At 41.2% G+C, this 25421-nt stretch overlaps 1 protein-coding gene across 5 annotated transcripts in view; it reads left to right on the top strand.

The window, feature by feature from the left end:
* Positions 1–25421, top strand: part of prkcz (protein kinase C, zeta) — a 108049-nt gene that overhangs the window by 45205 nt on the left and 37423 nt on the right. For 3 of the 5 annotated variants that reach the window (XM_015055343.1, XM_015055347.1, XM_015055346.1), the window contains 7 exons: positions 2627–2712; positions 12762–12893; positions 15479–15569; positions 16980–17035; positions 17115–17333; positions 24215–24312; positions 25273–25359. In XM_015055343.1, coding sequence (XP_014910829.1) covers positions 2627–2712; positions 12762–12893; positions 15479–15569; positions 16980–17035; positions 17115–17333; positions 24215–24312; positions 25273–25359 — 769 coding nt within the window. The remainder of the gene's footprint in view (positions 1–2626; positions 2713–12761; positions 12894–15478; positions 15570–16979; positions 17036–17114; positions 17334–24214; positions 24313–25272; positions 25360–25421) is intronic. The other 2 variants (XM_015055344.1, XM_015055345.1) reach the window with 2 other exon arrangements.

Here is a 25421-nt window from a genome sequence, read left to right as displayed (position 1 = left end):
TGTAACCTGTTGTCCTCCTTCCCTCTCTGACCCCCCCCCCCCCCTTCTCTCTCTCTGGCTCTTTGGAACGTAAATGGGGCGCTGGAGCGGTTGTGTTCTCCCGAGGATGGTGCTGAAATTGGTCAGTGATTTGAAGGAGCGTTAGGCAAGTGCAAACGTGTTGTAGCAGCATCATCAGCATTTCTGACCTTCAGGCTGGGAGTGGAGGAGACTGGACTTGGGCTCTAAGTGATCGTACTGAAGTGGGACAGAGCGGACTCTAGCAACAACAGATAATCTGATTAAACCTGAAGGAAGAAACTGAAAGAGGAAATCTCTTTGGTGTGTTTGGGTTTGGGTTCATAATCCATTACCAGGTCACCTGTATAGTTGATAAGCGATGTTTACAGCTGTGGTCACTGAAGCGTTATCTGTGAGGTTAGTTAAATGGATCCACAATTAGTTGTAACGATAGACTTTACTTTATTCATTTTAGACAGTGCAGTAAAAACTCTGTGAACTGTTTGGTTTTTCAATTTAAATAAAATTTTGTCACACGGATGGATGGTTTCTGGGTAAATGACGTATGCTAGGTCCAGTGGTGCTAGCTCCATCCATCCAGCCACAGCGGCAATGAGTAACATGTAAACAGCAGTGTCTGTTTACATTCCCAGAGATTGTAGATTTAAACCTCTTAGAAAGTCAAGCATCTCCCAGGATTTCCAAATTCAGCATCTACTGGACAGGTTGCAGTCGTGCTCTCCTGCAACCTGAATGACCTGCAGATGATCCTTCAGTCAGGAGCCAGAGTCTAAAGCCAAGCACATTGCGTTAGTCTAGCTGTGCTGGCTGCCTCAGGAGGATGCACAGGGAGCTGTGGTCTCTCCTGTTTGTTGATCTGGCGACTGTAACAGATTCTGCAGACCTGCAGCTGCCTGCCAGCTTCGTAAAGCTTCACCTCAATCAGGCGCAGCTGGTGTGTTTGTGTCGGACGGTCCCACTCGGTCCCACTCTGATTAGTCTCATCCTGTGTGCCATGATGTTTATCTGTGTGCGTTTGTTTAAATGATTGGCTAACTCTGCTGTGTGCTGTGTTTTGGATAAGATCCTCATGTTTTCCTGACCACAGCGGTCAACACGGAGCCTCCCTCACATTCCACAGGCCCTCTGCAGTGACCCGCCTTCTCTTGACAGCCAGTTAACACCTTGAATGTCGATGTCTCCAATCCTGCTGGGAGAGCCCACATTTATTTTAGCCAATTCAATACGTGACTCATTTGATTTGTCTGACTCACCCATGTTTTCTGGATTGTAAGAATCACAGAGATCAACACAATTCCTGAATGTAACGTCACTTAGATAACTTTAATAACAAATTTCTTCTTAGTGGTTGTGCTACTACTTTAATATTTAATGTTATTATTTTGTCTTATTCTACCCGATGCCATTTTCTCTTTCTATTCAAGTGATTTTATCATTTTGTCATATCATTTTAAACTAAATACAATGTATTATTATTATCTAGTATGAGATGTAAGAAGGTGTAACATCTCACACTTGTATTCAGAGAACAGATGAGTCTGACTTGAACTGATTTCAGGAGCTGGCCTGCTTCTGTTTCCGATCCTTCGCGCTGATCTCACCAACCCTGAATCACAGAGATAGAAACAGAATTTATTATCACACGGACATTCTTCACACAACCAGAAAACCTTCAGCATGTGCATCATGCAGCATGTAGTCATCCAACAACTTAATCTGCTTAGATAGTTGAATCTAAATAGATCATATTGTTACACACCAGAGTGTAGCCATGGAGAAAGTGTCATGTTTATTTTCTGTAGCCACAAAGATGGGATGAACGATGGGATGGTTGTTAAATGGGATGGAATGAGTTTTATTTTTTTTTGGAAAGGAAAGTAGTCGTGCTTCAGATCCAGAGGTGGAATAAAACATTTTTGTTCTCAAAGAAGATGATCAGAATATCTGGAGTTCACTTCGGGGCATGCAGGTACAAAACCGTGAGGTGTCAGCATCTTCTTCCTCCTGCTGCTCTGCTTCAGTCAGTTTCATCAAACGTCACACAGTGAGCTTTGATCTTGAGCTATGCTTTTATTAGAGGACAGTGTCATCCTGACATCCTCACTAGCAATAGCTGGCAGATATATGGTCTGACTACCATGGCAACAGAGGGGGAAATGAGTTGTTGGAGGAATGTATCATAGCCACATCCACTAACAGCAGCCAGACATACTAGGAAACCAGTGAAGTCTGGGAGAGCCGCTAATGAATTGTTACTGGGAGATCATCCCAGCAGCTCAGTCACTGTGTTTACATCCTGCTTGTTACTGATTTTCTAGCATAAGAGCTGTTTCATCAAACTACAGCTCATCTAACTCGACTGAAAAGCAAACACGTCTCTGCGAGAAAATAAATCAGTAAAGATACAAAAACCTTGTAGTAAAATATGCTTTAAATATGACCTGATTCGTACTGATAAAATCATCATCGACCTCATGAAAAGCAAAATGGCTTTAAAAGCTTTTGTTGCAGTGGGATGATGGAACATATTATAACATTATTTTATTATAAAGCCTTAGCAAGGCCACCATGCTGTGGCTTTTCAGCTTTTTTGTCTGTTTTCCAGAATCAGTCTACCGCCGCGGGGCCAGAAGATGGAGGAAGCTCTACCGAGTGAACGGACACCTTTTCCAGGCCAAAAGCTTTAACAGGGTGAGTCTCTCACCTTTCTCTGACATGCACACATTATTCGCTCTCAGCTACAGACAACTGGAGGAAAAAAGTGAACAAAGATTGAATCAGTTATATATGACTGAATCTATCAGTATTTAAAATTTAAAACTTGATATACAGTCATTTTCTTAGGATGTGCTGTTTTTTCCCATGACTGACAACTCTTAGTTATTTTAGGTAATTTTATTCAATTAAGAGTTTGACATGACCTCCAACCTGCAGATTAAACCAATGATATTTTTTTTCTATTTTGCCTTGTGCTTGTGTCTATTGATGTAATGTGCAGACATACAGACAGTCGAGTAACAGTTTTAGCCATTATGTGAGCTGCAGGCTGCAGCTGCTGCACTGTGAAAGGATCATCTTGATTATTAGCCAGTGGTGTTGATGGATTATTATGTGATGGCATTGGCTCATAGCAATCTGTTGATGTTTGCTGTAGCTTCATAATGATGCCCACATAACTTTTTTCCCCCCAAATGAACGGCGTATTAAAGGATTTTGGATCATTTAAAAGCAAAATAATATAACTTACCTTTGGAGAAGCACTTCTTGTTGCGCTTAGCAGAAAATGTCATCATAAAGTCACTATCTGTTTTGTTCATTCAGAATAAATGACTCATTTATTTCCCTACTAGACTCGATCTTGTTCATGATGTTGCAATTTGTACCTTCAATTTAAACATCTTCACTATATAGAATTGAGAGCAAAGATTTTAAATATGGATGTAGAAAATGGTTTTCAATGTTGTTAAAAATTGTTCAGGATGAGAAGAAAGTCTGGTTTAAAGCAATATATAATGAAGTGTTGGACAATATGAATGCGGGGATAAACAGATATCAATTTACTAATTCCAGAGACAAAAATCAGTCCAGATTTAAGACTTGACTTGCACTTTGCCACATTTTGCCAGTTCATCCCAAACTATACATGTGCGGCTGACGACTCCTTTACATACCTGAAATAATCGGGTCCAAAACAACCAAATCTATAGTGAAGAAAAGTTCAGTTCAAATAGCATATATGTCATTTGTTCACAACAAATTTTATCTCAAAGTACTTCACAAAATGTATTTAATCTGCATCCTGAAATATTTAGTAAATTCAATCCAATCATTCAGAGAGTATTTTTCTGCCACGTTCAGTTTATTATTTAAACCGGTTACCCAAAAGTGATTTATGTCAGCATTCTGCATCACGCAAAGTAACGTTTCATCTACAGTTCGGCTGAGAGGCAGTCTCATTTAGAAATGCACTAAGGAAAATTGGTAACTCTTTATTTGGCAGGGTGTGCATAAGACTGACATGACACTGTCATAAATATGACATAACGCCTCTCATGAACATGAAGGAGTGTTTGTGAACGTCTATGACCGTTGTCATGAACTGTCATTCTTTTAATGGAAAGTTGCTCTGAAAGTTGCCTTGGAAGTCCATTAAAAGTGCCAACTTTGCATTATTTTGTAAATGACACTTTAATGCAAAGTTGGCACTTTTAATGGATTTCTAATCCAACTTTTACAGCAACTTTGCATTAAAAATGTCATTATTTACCGAATTACACTTCATTACAACAGTCATAAATGTTCATAAAGACTTCATGTTCATGACAGGTGTTATGTCATGCTTATGACAATGTCATGTCAGTCTTATGCACACCCCATTAAATAAATTATTTTATTGTCAATATTCTCAATTGTATTACCTCACTGACACTTAAAATCTTCATCACTATGTAGTAGTGCAGATGTGCTGGTATAACACTGACATGCTGAACCAGTGCAGTCAGTGCAGCCTGGTATAGCATGCTAAGTATGCTGTATGCAGTGCTCTCGCATCAGGCTGGATTCTTGAGTTCCCAACTGGCCAATCAGCATTCAGATCTGATGAAGATGAAATTTTCTCAGTCAGGTCACCTGAGTTACAAATAATGAAAAGTTATTTGTGACTCAGTAACTACATGAAGAGAGGATTATGTCCTGTAGAACCCAGGAGGAGAACAGCATGTTGGGTTAGAATCTGTTACAAGTCAAGTCCTTACTACAATTATTTGCTTCTAACTGTGAGCTGAACACAGGACTCTTCCTTTTTATCTGTAGGGAAGGTGCAGCACATTCAGTCATGGTCGCATTGCGATTGAATTGTAAATCACAAGTAATCAAGTCAGATCTACAGCTGAGCTTTCTGACTGCTGATCCATAATTCATGCTGACCTAGTTGTGGTTTGTTTAGCTGATGCCTCGTCTCTGAGACGTGAGCTTCCGTCATTTCCCTGCTACGATGTTAAAAGGCTCCACTTGCCCATCCTGGCTTCTCAAACAGGATGTAAGTGATCCTCTACAGCACATTGGCCGCTCTGGAAGAAATGCATTCAAGTGCTTTCAGATCTTAAGTAGCACGGTCGCACTGTGGGCGATCAGGTTCCACCTGCCAGAAAAACACCTCACATCTGTGTTTAATGTTGTTAAAAGGTTTGGCTGCGGCATGTTGGGGTTATTTCCTAAAGTTTGCCCGTTAGGCAGTGGCAGATACAGTTCCTGTAAAAAGTATTCACCCCTTGGATGCTTTACAATTTTACTGCTTCTAAAAATCAATCATGGTCAAAATAATTTGGCGTCTTTGGTGCCAGTAGTCTTACAGTGAGTGGAGCAAAGATCAGCAGTGGTTCATCAGTGTTCCTGGCTGTCATCACAGCATGACTAGTGAGAGAAGATACCAGGTCACCACGGCTACGCTGAGGCAGGTAAAGCGTCAGCTGATGATTGTTGCCAGCCAAAGCTTTTTGGGAGTGTGGCAAAGAAGAAGCCACTGGTTTCAAGACAAAATGTTTTGGCACATACTAAACACTGCACACACTATCCCCGCAGTGAAACATAGCATTGGCGGCATCGTGCTGCATCAGCAGCAGGTCCTTAAAGGCTCTTAAATGTTGAAGGTCAGATGAAGGCAGCAGAATAAAGGAAAATCCTGGAGGACGATTAGTTTCTGTCATCATGAGAACTATGTATTATCCAGCTGGTCTGCGAGCCGAAGCGTCCGGCTAGAGCTACACAGAAATGGTTTGAAAACAACAAGGTGGAAGTTCCGCAGTGGCCTAGTCAAAGCCCAGACCTCAGTCTCATAGAGAGTGTGTGGCTAGGCTAGATGATCCCCACCAATCTGGGAAGAACGTCAGCATCCAGCCTGAGACAGAGCCACGCTGGCTCCCTGCTGGGTCAGCAGCCATGGGGATCAATACTGAATACCGACTGGAAGGAAGTGAATATTTATACAGTCTATTCTTATACATTGCATATTTTTAATTGATTGTCATTAATTTTGGCTGCACAGTGGTGCAGTCGGTAGCTCTGCAGCAAGAAGGTCCTGGGTTCGAATCCATCCCCAGGGTCTTTCTGCATGGAGTTTGCATGTTCTCCCTGTGCATGTGTGGGTTCTCTCCTGGTTCTCCGGCTTCCTGCCACAGTCCAAAAAACATGACTTTCAGGTTAATTGGTCTTATAATTCTAGGTGTGCGTGTGTTTGTCTCTGTTGCCCTGGCGACCTGCTCACGGTGTTCTCTGCCTCCAACCTGATGGCCACTGGAGACAGAGACCAGACTCCCTGGGTGACCCTGCGAGGACAAGCAGGTTTAGATAATGTCACTATTTTGTAGGAATCCCTTTTCACTTTGACTTAGAAGGTTTATTTTATTTATTGCCAGAAAGCCAAATTTTGTTGATCATGATTGATTTGTAAGAGCAATAAAACCAAAAATCATCCAAGGGGGTAGGTGCTTTTTATAGGCACTGCAAGTGAGATTACAGTCCACAGAAATTTGCCGCCACGTCTCTCTATCTTCCCTCCTGTCAGGTTTTTTTCTGAACGTTAAGTAGTTCCCTTTGCTTTGTCGAGAACATCTCTTTGGACTTTTTGCATCTCACAAATGTACAATTTCTTCCCGCTTACTGTTGTTGAATTAATAAGCTGGTCCTGATCCAGTTTTCATGTCTGAATTTAAATATAAGCCAATAATAATAATCTCCTCATTACTATTGTTTGAACACCATGCAGTTTTTGTCATTGTACATATACACAGTCAGTCTGACTGGTGCACTTTCTGCTCTCATCTTCCTCTGTGTTATCATGACCATTTATTACATAATAAGCCTAAGAATAAACCTCTCGTGTTAATCTTTAGCAGCAGAGCTGCTAAATCTGTACTCAGAATGGTGAAACAAAGGTCATCACAAGGTTCTTAATTATCAGAAAGCTTAATCTTTATGGCTTCGTTTGGTTTTAAATGAACACCTGCACAATTAGTCAATAAAATACTTCAGTGAGTGTAATTTACTGAGCCTTTCCGCCAATAATAGGTAGAAATATATGTAAGAGTGGAATTGTGGGAGATTGACAGCCTAACCAGTTATTGGGGACTTTTAGTCAAACATTTTTACCTTGTTAATCAATTTCTATGCGTCTTTAAAACTGTAGAGGAGGTTAACCCTGCTCACTGTAACATCAGCTCTGTCGTGAATTGTGGTTATTGTGGCGAGGATGGAAGCGCGGTGGACCCAGGTGGCAATGAGAAATGATGGTTTTAATGATGATTACAAAGAGGTCCAGGCAGCACAGGTGAGCAAGGAGTCCAAGAACTCAGACACTGGTAACGATAAATACGACTGGAACGGGACACAGGACAGGGTCCGACAGGGAGCAGGTGACACAGGTGGGGTTAAACACACAGAGGGTAGTCAGAGGAAACGAGGGACAGCTGGAAACAATCAAGGGTTAGAGGCGACAACACAGAGACTCAGTTAACTGGAAAAAACAACAAAAAACACACAAATTCCAAATCCTCACTAGCTCTTCATATAGGTGACTGACCACGACAAAACCAGGAAACAAGTCTCCTTGGGATGTTTTGAGTTATTTACAGATTCTGAAAATATGAATTCTAACCTTTTAATGATGTCAAACACACAAAATAAAAAAAAAATGAAGAAGATATGGTCATTTGAATGTTGACACTCTGCAAACAAGACTGTCACGTTTTCAATAGAATTTCCCCCAAACCTGATCAGCCACTGGGGGATGTTAACTTAGCTTTTCATTTCAATTACTTTGCAGTAACTAACTAATAATTAACTGCTGCAATCACATAAGTAAGACTGGTGTGTTTTCTTTTCACTCGTATCTTTCTGGTGGATGTTGAAGTAAGGCTCTTCGTCTTCAGGTTTCAAGACGCTTAATTATTTTGATGTCCTGCTGCTCGCCTTCTGATGTTAAAGAATCCATCAGCGGGTTGAACTCTGGAGAAAATTTGCCGCTCAACATGCAGCAAATTTCAACATGGAGATTTCTCCTTTCTCCTTTCGGCCCGAACCCTTAGATAGACCTGGGCTGCAGTCTTTTTTTCCATCGGCCCATAACCTGCAAGCATCAAGGTGATGTGATGGCAATGTTAAGCAGCCATGTGTTTCTTTCAGACTCTCATCTTGTTGGCCAGAACCAATAACAAAAGTATGTGAGTAGCCAATGAAGGCCAGCATGTTAATCGTCTGTGAGTTTCTGCCACATCCCCTGAAACAATTTGACTTACTCAGTAAACAATCTGAATTCAAGTACAGAGTTTACCACTTTAAAACCGCTGAGGCTGCTATTTTAAGCATAGGGCGATTTCAGCACATCCTCACTAGAAAAAAAAAATCACAATCTTCTCAGAAATTGGTGGGTTTCTTTTAATCTTTTTTCTCATTTTCAGCTCTGATGGCTTCTTTCTCGTATTCTTGTGGTGCGTCACATATATCTAGTGTGTTAATATTCCTGTTTTCTGTCAGGCTAAGAAAACTGTTAACATTTCCAAAAGCTCTAAGGACAACCTAGACTCTATTATTCAGCTGCTCCACAGATTTTGGGGTAAAACTAGTCCAAATGTGACCTGTGGTAATGCAGGACTGTGGAGTCTTGTTTTGGTGCCTTCAGCCCAAGATCTGTTCCAAGATTATGTCAGTAGTAGTGAGTCTGATTCTGTACAAATCACTCAGGTTCTTTGACACTCATCCAGGTCCTTATGGACTTTGCTTTGGGTACTGATGCACAGTTTGTTCCCACTGTTTCCCGGGCGGGAACATGAAGTTGTCCAAAATGTCTTTGTGTGTTGCAGCATTAAGAGTTCCCTTCACTGGAAATAAGAGAGCCAAACCCAGAAAACCATCCACACACACGCACGCACGCACGCACGCGCGCACGCACGCACGCACACACACTCAGCTGTTGTACTTCCACTACCCGGCTGTAAAACGTTTTCTTTTGTTTCCGGTGTTTCAAAAGATTTCCTTTCGATTTCCCTCTCATCCTGAGGCTAACATTGATCTTGTCCAAGTCATTTTCTCTTTACATGTCTTCACTATAAACTGTCAAAGTACTGAACTCACACACTTCAGAGTCATGTCATTTGCCTTCCTTAAAATTCCATCATAAATGAACATTAAAATAATTAAAGTCTGATTTGTCCATATTGATCTCCACGTGTTAGAAAATAGTGGGGGGGGGGGGTTTTCCCCTCCAAGTCCTTGCCATTTTTGATCTCGTTGATATTAGCTTAGCATTTGTCGTCATGTTGCTTTTATAACACTTCAGGATCAACTTTAATATGCTAACCTGTTTAATAACACAGCGGCTGGTTATAGAGCTTCTTCTGCCCAAACTGTCTCGTTCCTGTCTGGGAACAACAGTTTTCCTGATTAGCTTTAGAGGTAATGAGAGCCAGCGCCTCTCTCTGATGTGTCGTTGTGAGCTGAGCTGAGCTGAGCTTGGTCTAGAATGAAAATAAGAAGCTTTTCTCTCTTCTTAAATTATTATTTTTCCGTAGAAATTACCGAGTGGATTTTTAGCGTGGTTGATCTATCCCAGTCAGCCTGCAGCCCCTGCTTGGTTCCCTCTGCTGTCCTCGGCATATAAATAAGACAAACATAAGTAGGTCAGACTCCCTCCAACCTCCACCCCCTTCTTCTCTCACTCCTTCCTTCTTTTTTTTCTGCTAGACCCAACACCCTCATCTTTCAGCACTTTTTCCACCTTCCCATCTCTATCTGTCCCCGTCGGTGCCGTTTATGTAGAAAGCGTCCCAAAAACATCATGAGGTTGGCAGAATTTAGTCTCCCACCTCTTAAAGCTGATCCACTGTGAAAAATTCCCTCATACAAACAAAACACAACGGCCAAAACATGTGAGGACTGAAAAGATTGACTTCTACAGAGGGAAAATATTCTTTTCCAGCACCTGTTAACGAAACATGATCAAAGTGTTTCCAATGCGTCCTGATCGTGTCGTCTTAGTTTCTGAATGATTCACTGACTTTTTACCAGGATTTATTTTCTCTTGCCAAAAACTCAACTCGACCCAGGTGTTATAAGACGGGTCAGGAGAGTTTCACTTCAGACTGTTTTCTGCTTTAATGTGATTTATTTATTTTTTTTAAACTTAACCACTAACCAACAGACATTTACTGTTGGTTAGTGGAGGATTTCACAAGCAGAGTGTCTTAGTTCTGCTGCAGAAGGATGTTGTTTCTCATTTAGTTGTGTCTTGGGCTGTTTTCACTACTATCGTCTCTATAAAGTTTAGGTCAACCTGGCACCATGACGTCAAGCTGGATAGCAGGACCGTGATTATTTCTGGGCACTTCTATGATCTGCTATGGTGTTGTCTTAAATAAGAGGACAGCTGTACGTTAGCTGGAGTTTGGACTGCAGCACAGTCTCCAGGGGACGTTCACAGCAATAAAGACTTGTAGGGATGGTAAAGCTTTAAGTCCTGAAAGCACCATGCACAGAGCTGTTCTTGACCAAATGCCAAGTACTGTAAAGATTGCTAGGCCCTGCTCCAGAATTTGGCCAGTACCAGACTGGACCTACAGAGGTAGATTACACACACGTTGTTGGTCTGGAGGGGTTTAACTACACACCCGGTGTAGAAGTGGTGACGTTTCTGATCTGGCACATGTCAAGACTCCCGGAGTCAAGACCAAATACACACCGAGTTTAAATACAAGGAAGAGAAGAGTTTCACATGTAAAGAAGTAAAAAACTGGGTTATTTTTGACAAGACAATTGAGGAGCGCTGCAAAGACTCTATTGGCTCAAACGCAGAAGAAAAGCTTGAGCTCCTCCCTGAAGCTTCTCTTCTTTTCCTCGTATTTAAACTCAGTGGTTGAGTTTTACGGGATGTAAGGCAGAAAATCTCCAAAGTCCCATCAGAGCTGACAATCTAACGTGGCTGCAGAGTGGTGATCATCTCCACTGATGAACAACTTAAACTGCTGTCATATTGTATTCCATTCAAAACAATTACACAAGCTACTGTGGAAGCTCTGCCTGTTGACGTGTTGCTATATTTCAGAATACTGTACTTAACTAGGTTGCTGAATTTCTTTAAAAAATGTTTGAATTTTGTCAGCTATTTATCCTGAGTTTATACTATTAGTAGAGCCTCATTTTTATTTTCTCATGTAGAAAACGTCCCACATGCCTTGTTGTTGTTACCTCCAGCAACAACCTGTGTTCAATCAGGTGTGGTGTGTTTAATCATCCTCTAATGTTTACTCCACTGCTTGTTACTGACTGAAGCTTCTAAACGCTGTATAATGACTATCATGTTTTCTGATAGATGTGGGTGTTACGGAAAACAGACCAGACTTTCCAACATGTTTCTTTTATTGTATTGATCAGGCCAAAGTTTAAAGGAGGCTCTTTTTACTCCACAGGGCATTCCTGTGTGTTGCAGAGAAGGAAAGTAGAAAACTTTATGAATATTTTATAAATGTACGCTTAGCATCTGCTCAAGGTTGGCTTTGCATGAGTGAATGTTGCCCCTTGAAGTTTCACTGAAACAGAGCAGCGACTGAGGCTCTTTGTTCTTTACAGCCTCGGTCTATGAATGGTACTGGTACAGCTAGATCCGTGCGGCGCATTTCAAGTGTCCGCTTCCTTTCTGAGGAGTTGTGGTTTGATGAGTCATGAACACGTCGAAGCGAACATCCTTTGGTACTAATGTAGCGTAAATAAACACAAGCCAAGGTGGCCAGCAACAGAAACGGTAGGAATGGGCAAACTCATCGGAGAGCTTGTGATGTAACTGAAAGGCAGCCTTGAAGTAGATGTGTAAGAATAAGTGATTCTGAACTCTATGATAATACTGCAAACCAGATAAAAGGATAGGGAGGATAAGGAAGAGAAGCTTTTCTCTAATTTTATATAACCTTTCCTACTCTGAGACACAATCTGCAGTTTAACCTCTGACCTCCAGTTGAGAGCAAAAGACAGATATTCAGCAAGTCGGATCCCAAAAGCTGTCCTAATGAAGAGACAGACGGCTACAACATCTGAATACTTTTATTCCCATTTAGTGGTGAATTTCTGCATCATTGAATCTACAACAGCTTCTACACCAAACAAATACAGCCTAAGATGCTCTAAACACATGAGTTATAGTTTAAGCCAAACTGAATATAAGCTTACCCGTAAACATGTTAAAATATATGTTTTTGCAAAGTTGATATTTTAAATTTAGACTTCAGACGCTTCAGCCAGTGTTGATTAGCTACTGATACACCTATTACAAAATGTACTGGGATATGTGCACCTTGTAACAATTATGTGGACTGTTACTTGGTCATGGTGTAAATGCACACATCTTCTGAATTGAACTAAGATGACTGTAATTAGTGTGCAGGTGTATGAGAATCTGAATCTGGTTACTGGATGAACCTGGCAGATTGTGGCAATAATTCAACCAGACCAGTTTACTTTGTAAATAAAGTGTATTTTTGTTGTGAACCGAACCCGTCAACAATCTACAATGGAAGAACACAAAATTAATTTGATAAATTATTTTGCAAATAGATCCTTAAAAGCCTGATTTCACATTTATTGTTGTTTCTTAACATTATTGCCTGTGTTTGATGAATAAATTCAACAGTTATTGAGAAACTAATATGTGTGTGTGTGTTTGGTCTGTGGTCTTGTGTGTGTGTGTCTGTGTCTTCCAGAAAGCCTACTGTGGCCACTGTAGCGAAAGGATATGGGGGCTGGGCGGGCAGGGCTACAAGTGTATCAGCTGCAAACTGTTGGTCCATAAGCGCTGTCACAGACTCCTCCCTCTGACCTGCCAAAGGCTTATGGTGAGTTATTCTTCTGCATTTGGGCTCGACGGAACACGCCGGTCTGAAATCAAGTTACAAGCAGTTAGAAAGTGTGAGGACATGTTCCCTGAGTGGGAAAACACCATGGAGTCCACCATCTTAAAGCACTGCGTGTTTCATCTTAAGGCAACAATTTGAATGGGGAACCTGCATCGATTCTGGTCACAGAGCTCTTTGATGCATACGATTTGGCTTTCCAAGACGTTTCACTCATGACATTTTCTCTAGGATTAGCAGTAAGTTTAAATGAGGTAGTCCATGGGACAGCACATACATGAGCCTTAAAGTTTTTTGCACCAAGGTAGTTTTGTAAAGCAATGTGAAAGAGATGTTAATGTAGACCAATCAGAAGACATTTTGACAAAATAAAAACCCTTCCTCACAGAACAAAGCGAACCTCAGGTCTTTTTACAAAGATCATTCACCTGTTGACATTCCCGTAAAGGAAGACTCAGCGTGAAACCTACATGAAGAATGAAATCTTCAAGAATAAACTTTGCCCAAAAGGAAATACAATCATTTTAGTCCTTCTCAATTGTTGTTTACTTATTAATCCCTTCCCTTGGTCTTGTTTTCTGTGTACAAATGTTCTTCTACTGGGAAAAAGTTGGTCCATCCCTAAATCTGGGGATGTATAGTCTTCCTTATACATAAAATGTTTCACCAGAGGACACTGCTCCAAATGAAATAGGTTTGGAGCTTCTACCTGTGTGGCTACTATCGACTGTAGCAACCTGCGCCACCCACTGGATGTAGGGAGTTGGTTGGATGAACAAACTCTTTCCTAATATCAGAAAGCTGTTAGCGATCAATCAGCACACTGCTAGTGGATGTGTAACATGCAGCAGAAAGCTGTGGCCATTGTTTCTCCCTACATCCAGTGAGTGACGCAGGTTGCTACAATCGATAGTAGCCACACAGGCACTCCTTTCAGCACAGTGTTTCTCAACCCTGGTCCTCACCGCCCCCCTGCTCTGCATGTTTTAGATGTGCCTCTATTCCAGAACAGCTGATTCAAATGATTGCATGACCGTCAAGTACTGCAGACGCCTGTTAATCACCCAGAGATACAATTCAGATGTGTGGCAGAAGGGAAACACCTAAAACATGCAGAACAGGGGGGCGATGAGGACCAGGGTTAAGAAACTGTTCTAGCAGGTACAACACTTTCAATTGGCTGAGAGGTTGCCAGGCGACGGTGCATTTTTGTTCCAGAAGCAAGCAGAAAATGTTTCGTAAGGAAGCAGAGAGTCTGAGCAGAGACTATGTCTAAGCGCGAGGAGGAGTTTTGAGTACAAGAATTACAAGTTTTGAGAAAAAAAAAAGACAAAATCCTGCTTTCAAACTGAAAATGTGTACTCACTCTTGGATTATGACAGAAAAATCCCCCCCATAAAAGTGGTATAAGCATCAAAACTGTTCCAGTATGTCCCATTTTAGATGAGCAAAGCATAAAATGTTGTTTTGTTGTGCTGTTTAACGTGGATGGGAAGTAACGGGGAGGAATCGGGTCGTGACTTTGGAGAAGGAGAGCAACTTGGCATATTTGACTTCTATTTGAATTTGTTGTGTGTGTGACTGATGTATGGATCCACACGCCACCCTGAGCTACATTCCTGTTGGCTCATCAGTACACACAGGCTGTCGCAACACAGCTAGAGAATGAGCCTGATTATTTTTGGCCCCTGGCTAACCGACAGTCTTTGAACCTCTCGGTATCCGAGGTGGAGCTGAAGCTTTTCTTCTTTATTTGAGCCAATAGCCAGTCATTGCAGTGCTCCTTATTTGTCTGGCCAAAAAATAAAAAAAAAATACCCCTGTGTTTACTTCTTTACATGTGAAACTCGGTCGTCTTGACTGATTAGCTGGTCAATGCTTTGGTTTCTATCTTTCTTAGAAGACACACTGAACTTTGCTCTGTGAGATGTTTTCTAATCTAACCCCACTTAAAACTTCTTTTACCGCCTACTAAACTTCTTAACATATTATTAATGCTGTCTAATGGGTCTCAACCAAACAGTGACTGAGCTTCAGTCACTGTTTGGCTGTCAGTAAGCACAGAACGTGTTCTGCAGTGTCTTAAGCGGTCACTCTGCAGCTCCGCTTCCTGCTCCATCCTCTGTGAAGTTGGTCAACACTACAGCACAGCGCTGTGCTTCACGTGACCAGTCGAGTTGACCACAGAGCAGAGCAGATTCCAAGCTCAGCAATCTGAAGACAGAAGTCCAGATTAGAAAGTCAATGTGGTCGATAGTGCTAGCTCTGACAGCGAGCTCAGTGTCCGCCGTTTGAATATTGACCAGCGTGTCATCATCGGAGGCAGATTAGTGACTCTGTGGCCCCAGAAAGCTGAATGCCACTTTCTGAGGGAGTCCCACATTCTCTTTCCTTTGGCTGCTTGTTTGGAAGCAACTCTACAAATGCAGTTTTCTTCCACGGTCCTTGCTGATGTGATTCAGCACACTCTTCACCAAGAGTGCAAAAACATCCAGGGACATGTAGCTGGATATCTGGGGGATCACGTCAGTGGATACTTAGATGAAGTTTTGAAATTCTTTTTTCAGGATCCAGTCATGCCATCACAGGAACCCCCTGCAGACGCCAAGAGAGAGGAGGTGGACGTCCCACCGGACGACACGGAGGACACGGACGGGAGTAAGACATTCCTTCGTTAAAGAGAAGTTATCCCCAGCATGTTTGTGTTGCTGCTTCGCCCTGTTTAAAAGGTTTTAACCCTGAACCAGTCTGGTGAACATTTAGTTTGAAATGTGATGAATGATGGTAGCTCATGTTACACTTACACTTGTTTACATTTTTGTGAAAAAGTCTCATTAGTTTCTCAAATCAGCTCAAAGTTGCTAAGCTACACCAAAACCAACACAATTGTTCCTCAGGACAAAACATCTCAGGCCATATTGGATCTTAAGTTAACATAATTAATTATTTTATTTGTGTTGGGACTAATTATTTCTGATATTTCTGATTATTATGTTCACCCACCAGATGGTGCTGCTTTTTGCAGCCGATCAGTGACCCGTCTCAGGACTTGATGATTAGATCTTTTTTTTTTTCTATTAGTTCAATGATTACTTCATTCTAAACTGTGAAATTAAGTGACCACATGGTATTAATAAGGTGAAAAATTCCCAAAATGAAATTAATGTTAAATATGAATGAATAAATTAGGCGGAGGTAGTTTTAAAAGACTGCCATGTGAATATCAACATATATATTTTTTCTGCGATGCTTTTGAAAGGTTAGCAAAACACAGCATGGTTTTGCAAACATCCCCAAGTGCACTTTCTGCCAAAATAAGTATCTGAATCATCTCACTTTGAGCTCTGGGAAATGATCTCAGGTGGGTAGAGCAGCCAAAAGCTTTACTCAAGGAAATGAAGCGCTACTTCTTTAAATGAGTCGAAACGAATTTGGTAAAAAATTACAATTTAAGCACTTGAGCAGGACTTCTTAATCAGATTTAAGTTGTGAGAATGATGTCATCTTAAGGGTATCGTAACCTTTCTTGGCTCTAAGCCTATAATGTGTAGAGTGCAAAAACCTCCCGCTGATGTAATGCACATTCACATGTGTTATCTCAGTTAGTCCATAACCTGCTCCTCCCACTGCAGCCTCTGTGTATCTATAATACTTAGAACATGATAAGTTCAAGGCAGTATTTACAGTATTTAATCTGAGAACGAACCATGTGGAAGAATGTAACCGTCAGGGTCAGATTCCCCCTGATGGAAGAGTCTGTTAACATCAACTATAGAAAAATCAAAAAGACTAAACCTTGGTCACTTCACCTCACATTCATCATCACTGCTTATGTAACTCTCAGCGGCTTTCTAACTGCTTTAGCCCACAGGCCTCCTGCTCAGCTGACTGGCTCTGATGGGCCAGTCAGACCCGACTGTTTGGAGTTGCTGTTGCAAAGAGCTGCATGGTTTCACTTGGTTTGATGTTTTCCCATAACTCTGTTTGTTATTATGTTTCTCCCTCTGCTGGCCCAGAACAGAGTTGCATGTTTACGTTGCCGTCTGTCTCTTTTTCCGTTCTTCGCAGTATCCTTTCTGCCACACAACTGTGCAGTGGATAAAAGGGGAGACGCGGAGACGGAGGTGAGAGATTGGCCTGGTCACTCTTTCGCTTAAAGCATCCAAAGCCAAAACTCATCGTACTGCATCCTCCGACTTACAGGACTCTGACCTCAATCCCCTGCAGGACATCAAGGCTGTAGTGGACGGCATCGATGGCATTAAGTTGTCCCAAGGCACCACTCTGGGTCTGGGTGACTTTGAGCTGATCCGGGTGATTGGGCGAGGTAGCTACGCCAAAGTGCTGCTGGTCCGGCTAAAGAAGAATGAGCAGGTGTTTGCCATGAAAGTGGTGAAGAAGGAGCTGGTCCACGATGACGAGGTGAGTGAGGCCGTGAGATTAGCAGAAGCGTGTGTTTGTTGGTGAATATTTTATCTTCCTGCTACCCAAGTTTTTATTATGGCATGACAATACTTGACCCGCTGCACCTCAGGGAGGCGCTACAGGTGCATCAAAACAAAAACAAACAGACTCAAAAACAGCTTCTTCCCTAAAGCAGAACACCCCGAAAGCTCACGCACTAATCGCATGGTGGTTATATGTGTATGTGTGTATAAATTGAACTGATTTAATATTGTAAATTATGCAAACATCATCATATTTATGCTTATATTGTACATTTTTCCTACATGGTTTGTACTGGTGGAGCGGACTTTAATCTCATTGTTGAGTGACAAACGATTAATTCTAATTGTAACAATCCCACACTCATCTTCACTAAATGTATGTTGAAAGAACCAGCATCTTATTTTGTTGGAAACTAACTTTACATCTTTAGACCTCAAAATTTGTCCTTACTAAACATTGCTGCCGACACCAGCTTCAAATTATACACATATTACTACTACTTAATTTGGTACAGTTGGGTTGCTTGTCAGGATGTAAGACTAAAATGCTGGAACAGCAACAGTAGCTGAAATGACCACTTGTTGGAGTGTGCAGAACATTGTATGGAAACACTGAAAGCAGACGGGCTTCAGCAGCAGAAGACAACGATGGGCGAGGTGCCACTACTGTCAGCTAAGAACAGGAAGCTGAAGCTACAGTCCAAACAGATTCACCAGAACTGGACTAGAACAGGTTGAAGTGATGCTTCCCAGTCTGATGAGCCTCGGTTTCATCTGCAGCATTCAGATGTTCGGCTCAGCAGCATAATGCACCGTGTTTTCTCTCTCTCACATGGTCTCAAACTGCCTTTTTTTTTTCTTTAAGAAAAGTGGGTCGCCTGTGCCTCTCTGTCCGATGAGCATGCTTAGCTGATGATGAACACAATAATGAAGATGATCAGTTTTCCTCTGTCATCCTCTTCCTAGCAGCATCACAGGGTGAGGGAATTCCTCAGAGAAGTCGACGCCAATGCCGATGATCTCCTGCTGCACAACAATGTGAGACGGCTTAACAAACGCAGGGCTTTGGCAGGCTTCTGGTCCATCAGGAGGGAAATAACATGTTTTTGGCAGAGCTAAAAAACAAATCATAACGGAACACAGTTTTCTCAATTCCTAGAAAATGAGAAACAGATGAGCAGTATGGCCTTTTGGTTGACATTACTTCACATCTAGATGAGCTGAACTTGAGGCTGCAGGGCCGGGGCAGTTCAGTTTCAGAGGAAACTTGATGTTGAAGGAAGCCATGCCAGCTCACTTCCCTGCACTGCAGGACAAGGTTTAGGGACAGCAAGACGCGTCCTCTTCTCTTGACTTTATTGAGAGATTCACTGTAAACCTTTGACAGCTTCAGCTCACCATGTTCATGTCAGAAGCTTTTCAAACGAAGTCACACACCACTTCAAGTGAGTAAATGCTGGGCATCTACAGATGCAGCTGGTTGACCTCCAAGCAGATTTGGCCCTGAAGGGAGTAGTTTGTCAGGACCGATCCTTCCACTTTTTGGCTCCAATTGGTTCCTGTTTCAGGTTTCCCACATCTGAAGCACGTAGCCTTGCAGGTCTTGACCGTGTTTGGCTCCAAACACAATGGTGAGGCAGCTCTCTCCAAAATGAAGATGACCCCTCCAGGCTGCACAACGTTCCACTCCACCCCGTTTGGCCATTTTCATAGTTTAATAGCAGCAATATCATTATCTACCAGCAGGGAAACCTTTTATTCCAACGTTTATTAAAGATGTCAACAACGGAGGACTTTTCCATCCAGTCTTACATGTTGGAGCCAGAGCCGTACCCAGAGCAGGAGAATGAAGACGGCAAACCTGTAGAACTATGCATTCAAATAAATGCATCGCAATGTTGTTGTTAGTGTATTTACACCCTCACCATTTGCACCAATTACCCTCAAAAAGGAGCGTAGCTTAACAATAGTGTCCATGCATATCAGATACCTATTTAAATATTAATGCTACCACAATATGAATGAAGTAAACAAAGCCTCAACATACTGAAGGACTTATCTAATGTGAGCATCAAGGTCATCACTGAATGCATTTTTGTTATGTGTTTCCCAAGACAAAAATGGTGGAAAATAAAGCCAAATAATTACATTCAAAACATGCTCAAAGAGGCAGCTAAAAGCTAGCATACAGCGCTAACAGAAGCAGAAGGCTCAATGCTATCAAACCAATGACGAGGACCTCATTACACAAAATTAATGTCTAAAATAAACTTGACTGTAATTTTAGTGTTAACAGCTTGCTGCTTTGCTGTGTACCTCATAAATGCTCCACAAAACTAACTTTCATTCCAGAGAAAAAATGTATTTAACCAGACACTTCAAAGAGGCTCTGATGCCTAAGGACAATGTAAGGACTCGTGTGTGTTAATACACCCTAGAACTGAACATTTTGATTTGTCTCCCTACAACTTCAGCATAACTGAACTTGGACTACAAAATCGCTGCAAGGAATAAAAAAGGCAGATTCACCCAACTTATTAGCTGGACGTCATGACCTTGTTTAGCAATTCCAAGGCAAATGCGGTGACATCATAGGTCAGAAAACGTCCTAATCTAAAGAGGAAAAATTAACACTGATGCTCCCATGCTTTTTGACTAAAAAAAAACTGATTTCTCTCTGAAATCAGACAAACTTACCAACCAATGGATGGAGCCTGCCTTCATCAGTCATTGATGGAGAGGTGGGATAATAAAATTATACCGAGACGTTTATCTAGTAAGGCTGCCAATCACACAGACAACCAGCCATGTACGCTGGACAGTAAGAGCAATTTAGAGAGACCATTTAATCTAACATTTTTGGCTGTGAGAGGCAGTCGGAGTCCCTGGAGAAAACCCTCATATGCACAAAAGAACAAACAAACACTTTCATCCCAGAATTTGAACCCAGGACCTTCTTGCTGTGGAGCAACCATGTCATCTGGCAGTCCAGGCTTCGTGACCCAATTTAAAACGGGTTCTTTGCTAAATGCTTACGTGGTGACATGACACTTGGTCATTCCTTCAGTTTTGGAGCTTTTCCATGGGTGACTTAAATGTTAAAACTAGAAATAGGCATTAATGTGAAAATAATCAGGTACTGGACTAAAGAAAAACTAGAAAAAGCTGTCAAAAAAAAAAAAAAAAACTGGAAGAGTTCCAGGTGGAGAAGCACCGATGAATACCTCGTCAATAGATTACAGGATAGTGTCGCTGTTTGGACAGAACATGAATTGCAAATGGGTGGATTTAGAGTTTTTCCTAGCAATATATCCTCCTGACTACCAGGAAAAAAAATATTGTCCAATCACCATTTTTTTAAATCCCACATTCTTTGTAAGGTAATAAAAGGTTTTATGCACTTTACTTTGTCTCTTCCCATAAAATATGTTATTACTGATGAATGCAATTTTTATGTATTAGAAAAAGATATGAACAAAAGTCCCACCCCTTCACATGTGGTATTGAAAAGCCCTAAATATCCTCTCAGATACCAAAAGGAATGAATTCAGTAGAATGCAGGGGGTTGGAGATATTAAAGTTTAGAAATGTCCTCTACAGAGGACAAAAATGAACCACTGGTAGTCAGGAGGATATATTAATATAGAACAATTTAAAGGGAAATCTTAGAAATTCACCTGCAAAATGGTATAATTTAAATTTGTGGGAGATGGGAGAATGTTTCCATTAATGCTGCAGATTGACTTTATTTTTAACTGGTCATCCAGCAGATGGCAGTATTGCTCAACAAATTCTCATTAAAAAAAAAATCAACCCAATGTCTTCCTTAAGTTACACTTAAGATCAGCATCCAGCATCTTCATCCTTTAGGATTAAAGGGAACTGGACTCAGTAGCAAACTGGTTTTGTACCGGTAAAAACTCGAAAACATTTTTCACCTTTTCACTTGAAAATCCTTTTGTTGATTCTCTGGTCAGTTTGTTCACTCCACTTTAATACTTCTCAACTCTCTTTTAATCTGGCATCCGAGAAGCCTGGAAGCCTCCGCTGAGAGCCGGCTGAAGTAGCTGAAATGACCAAGATAAAATACTTTGCTATTCAATGTTCTGCGCGATTACAGATTCTTGAAGCCAACAAGAAGGAATTCAGAGTCATGAGCACAGTACACATACTGTGCTCATGATTCTGAATTTCCTCTCTGTTGAAGCTTTTCCTGGTTTCAGGATCTAGATTTCTAATCTGCTGAACGTCCAGTTCGCCCCAAAACCCAAATGGTGTCCAGCGTCGCTTCTTCTTCTCCTCCAGATCTCCTCTGAACTAAAACACGGTTTTTAATTTTGATTCAATGAAAATCTGAAAATACAGGAATTCAAACGTTTTCAATTTGTGTTGGTTTGTGTTGTGCTGTTGTGAATTAGGCCTGAACCGTATCGGAGCACAGCATAGCAACTTCACATGCAGAAACGGTTTATTGTAGCACACATAAAATGTGAACTTTAATCCATTTAACGACACTTTAAATCAGTATCAAACACTCTCGCCTCTGGCTGAGCACTCTAGTTCTGATCAGAAACAGCTGACTGACACCATAAATACTCTGTGACTCTGTCACACAGCCTGTAAGGTAAGGTCCTTTTACTGATTTTTATGGTCTAATGGGGAATTTCACTCTGATGCAGAGTGCTGAGAGCAGGGGTGTCCAAACTTTGTCACATGAGCCAAAATCATCCCGTCAAAAGTGCTCAGAAAGAAAACAGCAAAAATCAAGCAAATAGTCCTCCAGTTTTATTTTGTTTTTAGTTATTATTAGTTTTAGTTTTTTTTGTCTGTTTTTTTATCATAGATTCAAAATATAAAATGGATTCTGCATGTTTGCGTATTAAAAGAGCTTTCATAATAGTTTTCAAATTATTTTGGATTTGATTGAACATATTTCTTTCCTGTTATGAAAGCAGAATTTGGGTTACCTTCTTTCAAAAATGTTTGCTATATTTAGCCAAGTTTAATAAGTTAATGAAAAGAGTTGGCTTTTCAGTAAAAACATGTGGATAGACATGGTTCTAATTACTATGAAAGCTTGGTTATAAAAGGATGAATACTTTGTGTCTTAACATTTTCTATTTAAACAAATTAGTGTAATTCTTGAACTGCAGCTGGGGGACACAGAAAAAACAATCCAGGAACCACAAATGGCCCCCGGGCCACACTTTGAACACCCCTGGCTTAGCGCATCTTTGATCTGATCTGTAGGACGATAGAAGCATGTCGGTCAACACAAAGACCAGAACGAGGACAGATTTCCAGAAACATAGGTTATAGAGTTTAGTCAGTTATTTCTCTTGTGAAACATGCTTTTGAAAAATAAATCTACTTTTGGAAAGCTGACTTAATTACCCTGAAATCAGCAGTTTTATGGGCTGAACTCCCCCCGTTATTCTTGATCACAGAACTCTCAACATCACCCACAGAACGCCTTCTGCTTCACTTCAGATCTATTCTTTCTTTAAAACTGGCCCGTATGAGGAAATGAGACCCGTGTCTTAGTGCTGCTGCCTGAGCCGGAAAGGCTTCAGTCTGAACAACATGAACTGAAATAGTGGGAAAAACTTGTAAAAATTACATGTGCATATTCTCAAGGCGTAAATTTTAAGTTTTAGCTAGGCAAAAAGAAAATGAACGTATTATATAGTTAAGAGTGTATGTTTTTTTTTTTATTTTATCAAAGGCAGGATATTGTCCTTCTGGCTGTTTCTTTTGGTAAATGAACAAACTGTTAAATAGTCAATATGTCTTGACTTTTTACATATTATTGAATCCAATAAAGACTCCAAACCAGAGTCAATAGCAGAATAAGCTGTTTGGCCCTGATGGAGGGAATTATGGATCCACATAGTCAACTCTGCTGCTCAACACACTGATGCATTTTCTTTACAAGTGTGGGACCATTTAAAGGAAACTAAACACATTCCAGATCGGATTTGTTTCCAGAACATGTTACAGCAAAGGAGAACATCAGCCAAGCACAAGTTTCCTTTTTTTTATTTCTTGGATATAAATTCAAATTAAACTGTCCATATTTCAGCTCCTGCTAAAGCAGACGTAGTATTTACATTTTAAAATAGAGGAATTTCCTTTGGACATGGTTAAAATTATAAAATGGAAAAAGTCATAATAAATAAATAAATTACTGGTAATGAATGAAAATTAATGCATTACCTTTGAATTGTGGTTCAAAGGTAATGCTTTGTAATGCTCAATCAACTAGAGGCTTATTTTAACGTTCTGTGATGAATGAAACAGGATGTACATGATAGAAAAGTTTGGCCTTCTTGAAGGTTTCTGCAACGTTCCTGAGCTACAGCGTTCCTGAAATGCAGCATTTCTGAGTTGCAGTGTTCCTGAGCTGCAGCGTTTCTGAGCTAAAGCGTTCCTGAGCTGCAGCGTTCCTGAGCTGCAGCGTTCCTGAGCTGCAGCGTTCCTGAGCTGAAGCGTTTCTGAGCTAAAGCGTTCCTGAGCTGCAGCGTTCCTGAGCTGTAGCGTTCCTGAGCTGCAGCGTTCCTGACATGCAGCGTTCCTGAGCTGCAGCGTTCCTGAGCTGCAGCGTTCCTGAGCTATAGCAATTACCGTCAGCCTGTCACTTGTGAGAGTCGATAAGTTTGTGAGACAAGTTTCTAATGTTTCCTTGTTCCAGCCCATCCGTCAAGGTGCAGTCTTTTATCTGGGACGACTCAGAGAAGCAAACGGTCTGAATCACCCTGAGCATGAACCGACTGATCACAGGAGTATCAGGAAGCCCATCGATCAGGCAGATTGATTGTAATTATCTGCCATCTCCGTCTTTGCTCTTCTCTGCAGGATATCGACTGGGTGCAGACAGAGAAGCATGTGTTTGAGCAGGCGTCTACAAATCCATTCTTAGTCGGCCTCCACTCCTGTTTCCAGACAGAAAGTCGGTAAGAGCCAGATAAGACCGACAGCGCTGATTTAGAGGCTGGCTCTTCTCTGCTACAACTTTTTTTGTGCTCTCTGAACACTAGAAGGACTTTTTAAATTAAAAAAAAAAATCAATTCACTCCTCAAATGTTGTCTTGATATTTTCTGCCTTTAACAGAACGCTAAATCAGCTAAGCAATCCAAGTTCAGCTCTTTTAATAATGAAGTCCAGTATTCCTGCATTTGGATCAATATCTGATGAGGACAATTTAGACAGAAATCACATGACAATCTGCCCAGCGACTGTATTTGTTTAGAAGGACCGGCCAGGTCCTTCTAAACAAATACAAGATCCACAATTAAACAGTCAGAACTTTACACTCTGTTATGGTTTTCCTTTTTGACCTTCCTCAACGTGTTGGATCAGCTCTGCTCTCCTGTTTGCTTTCTGCACTGTTTGGATTAGAAAACACACTTTGTGTTAGCAGTTCTCAGCTGTTGTGTGATCTGATTCCATTCATAAGTTGGACACTGAAGGTTTTTCTGCATTTGCTGACGATGCTTACAGCAATGAAATTGCCTTTACATTACATTTCTTTTCCAAATGTTTTATGTCGTTAGTCCACTGACTCCTCAGCATCGAAACAGACTAACTCAAGGGTTAGTCTGTCATTTTCATTTCAGGCCACTTTGTGAATCATGAATGTCCTCAATGGGCCAGTTGTGGCAGAAATTATTGATAGAACGAATCAAATCTCCGTCCTAATAAAACTAAAATTATGTCCCACCTAAATGAGCAGAGCTTTAGTTTGACTAACCACAGGTTTTACTTTGGTGTTCTTTGGCGTGCGTTTTGTTTCAACAGTAATATTCAGTGTGTGAATGTGTGTATGGTAAAGCAAACGTACCATATTAAGTGGTTCTTCTTAATGTTTGCCACGTTGTGGGTGATTAAAAAAAAGTCCTGGCTGTATTTTCAGGTTATTTCTGGTGATCGAATATGTGAATGGTGGGGATCTGATGTTTCATATGCAACGGCAGCGGAAACTCCCAGAGGACCATGCCAGGTAAGCATCCAGATGTTCAGCAGCTGTTCCCACACATGATCCAAGCCTCCGTCCAGTTCTGC

Source organism: Poecilia latipinna, unplaced genomic scaffold (genome assembly GCF_001443285.1).
Source record: "Poecilia latipinna isolate Pla-1442-1.1 unplaced genomic scaffold, P_latipinna-1.0 Scaffold1311, whole genome shotgun sequence".
In the NCBI taxonomy this organism is placed as follows: domain Eukaryota; kingdom Metazoa; phylum Chordata; class Actinopteri; order Cyprinodontiformes; family Poeciliidae; genus Poecilia; species Poecilia latipinna.
This window is presented reverse-complemented; position numbering and strand designations above follow the sequence as displayed.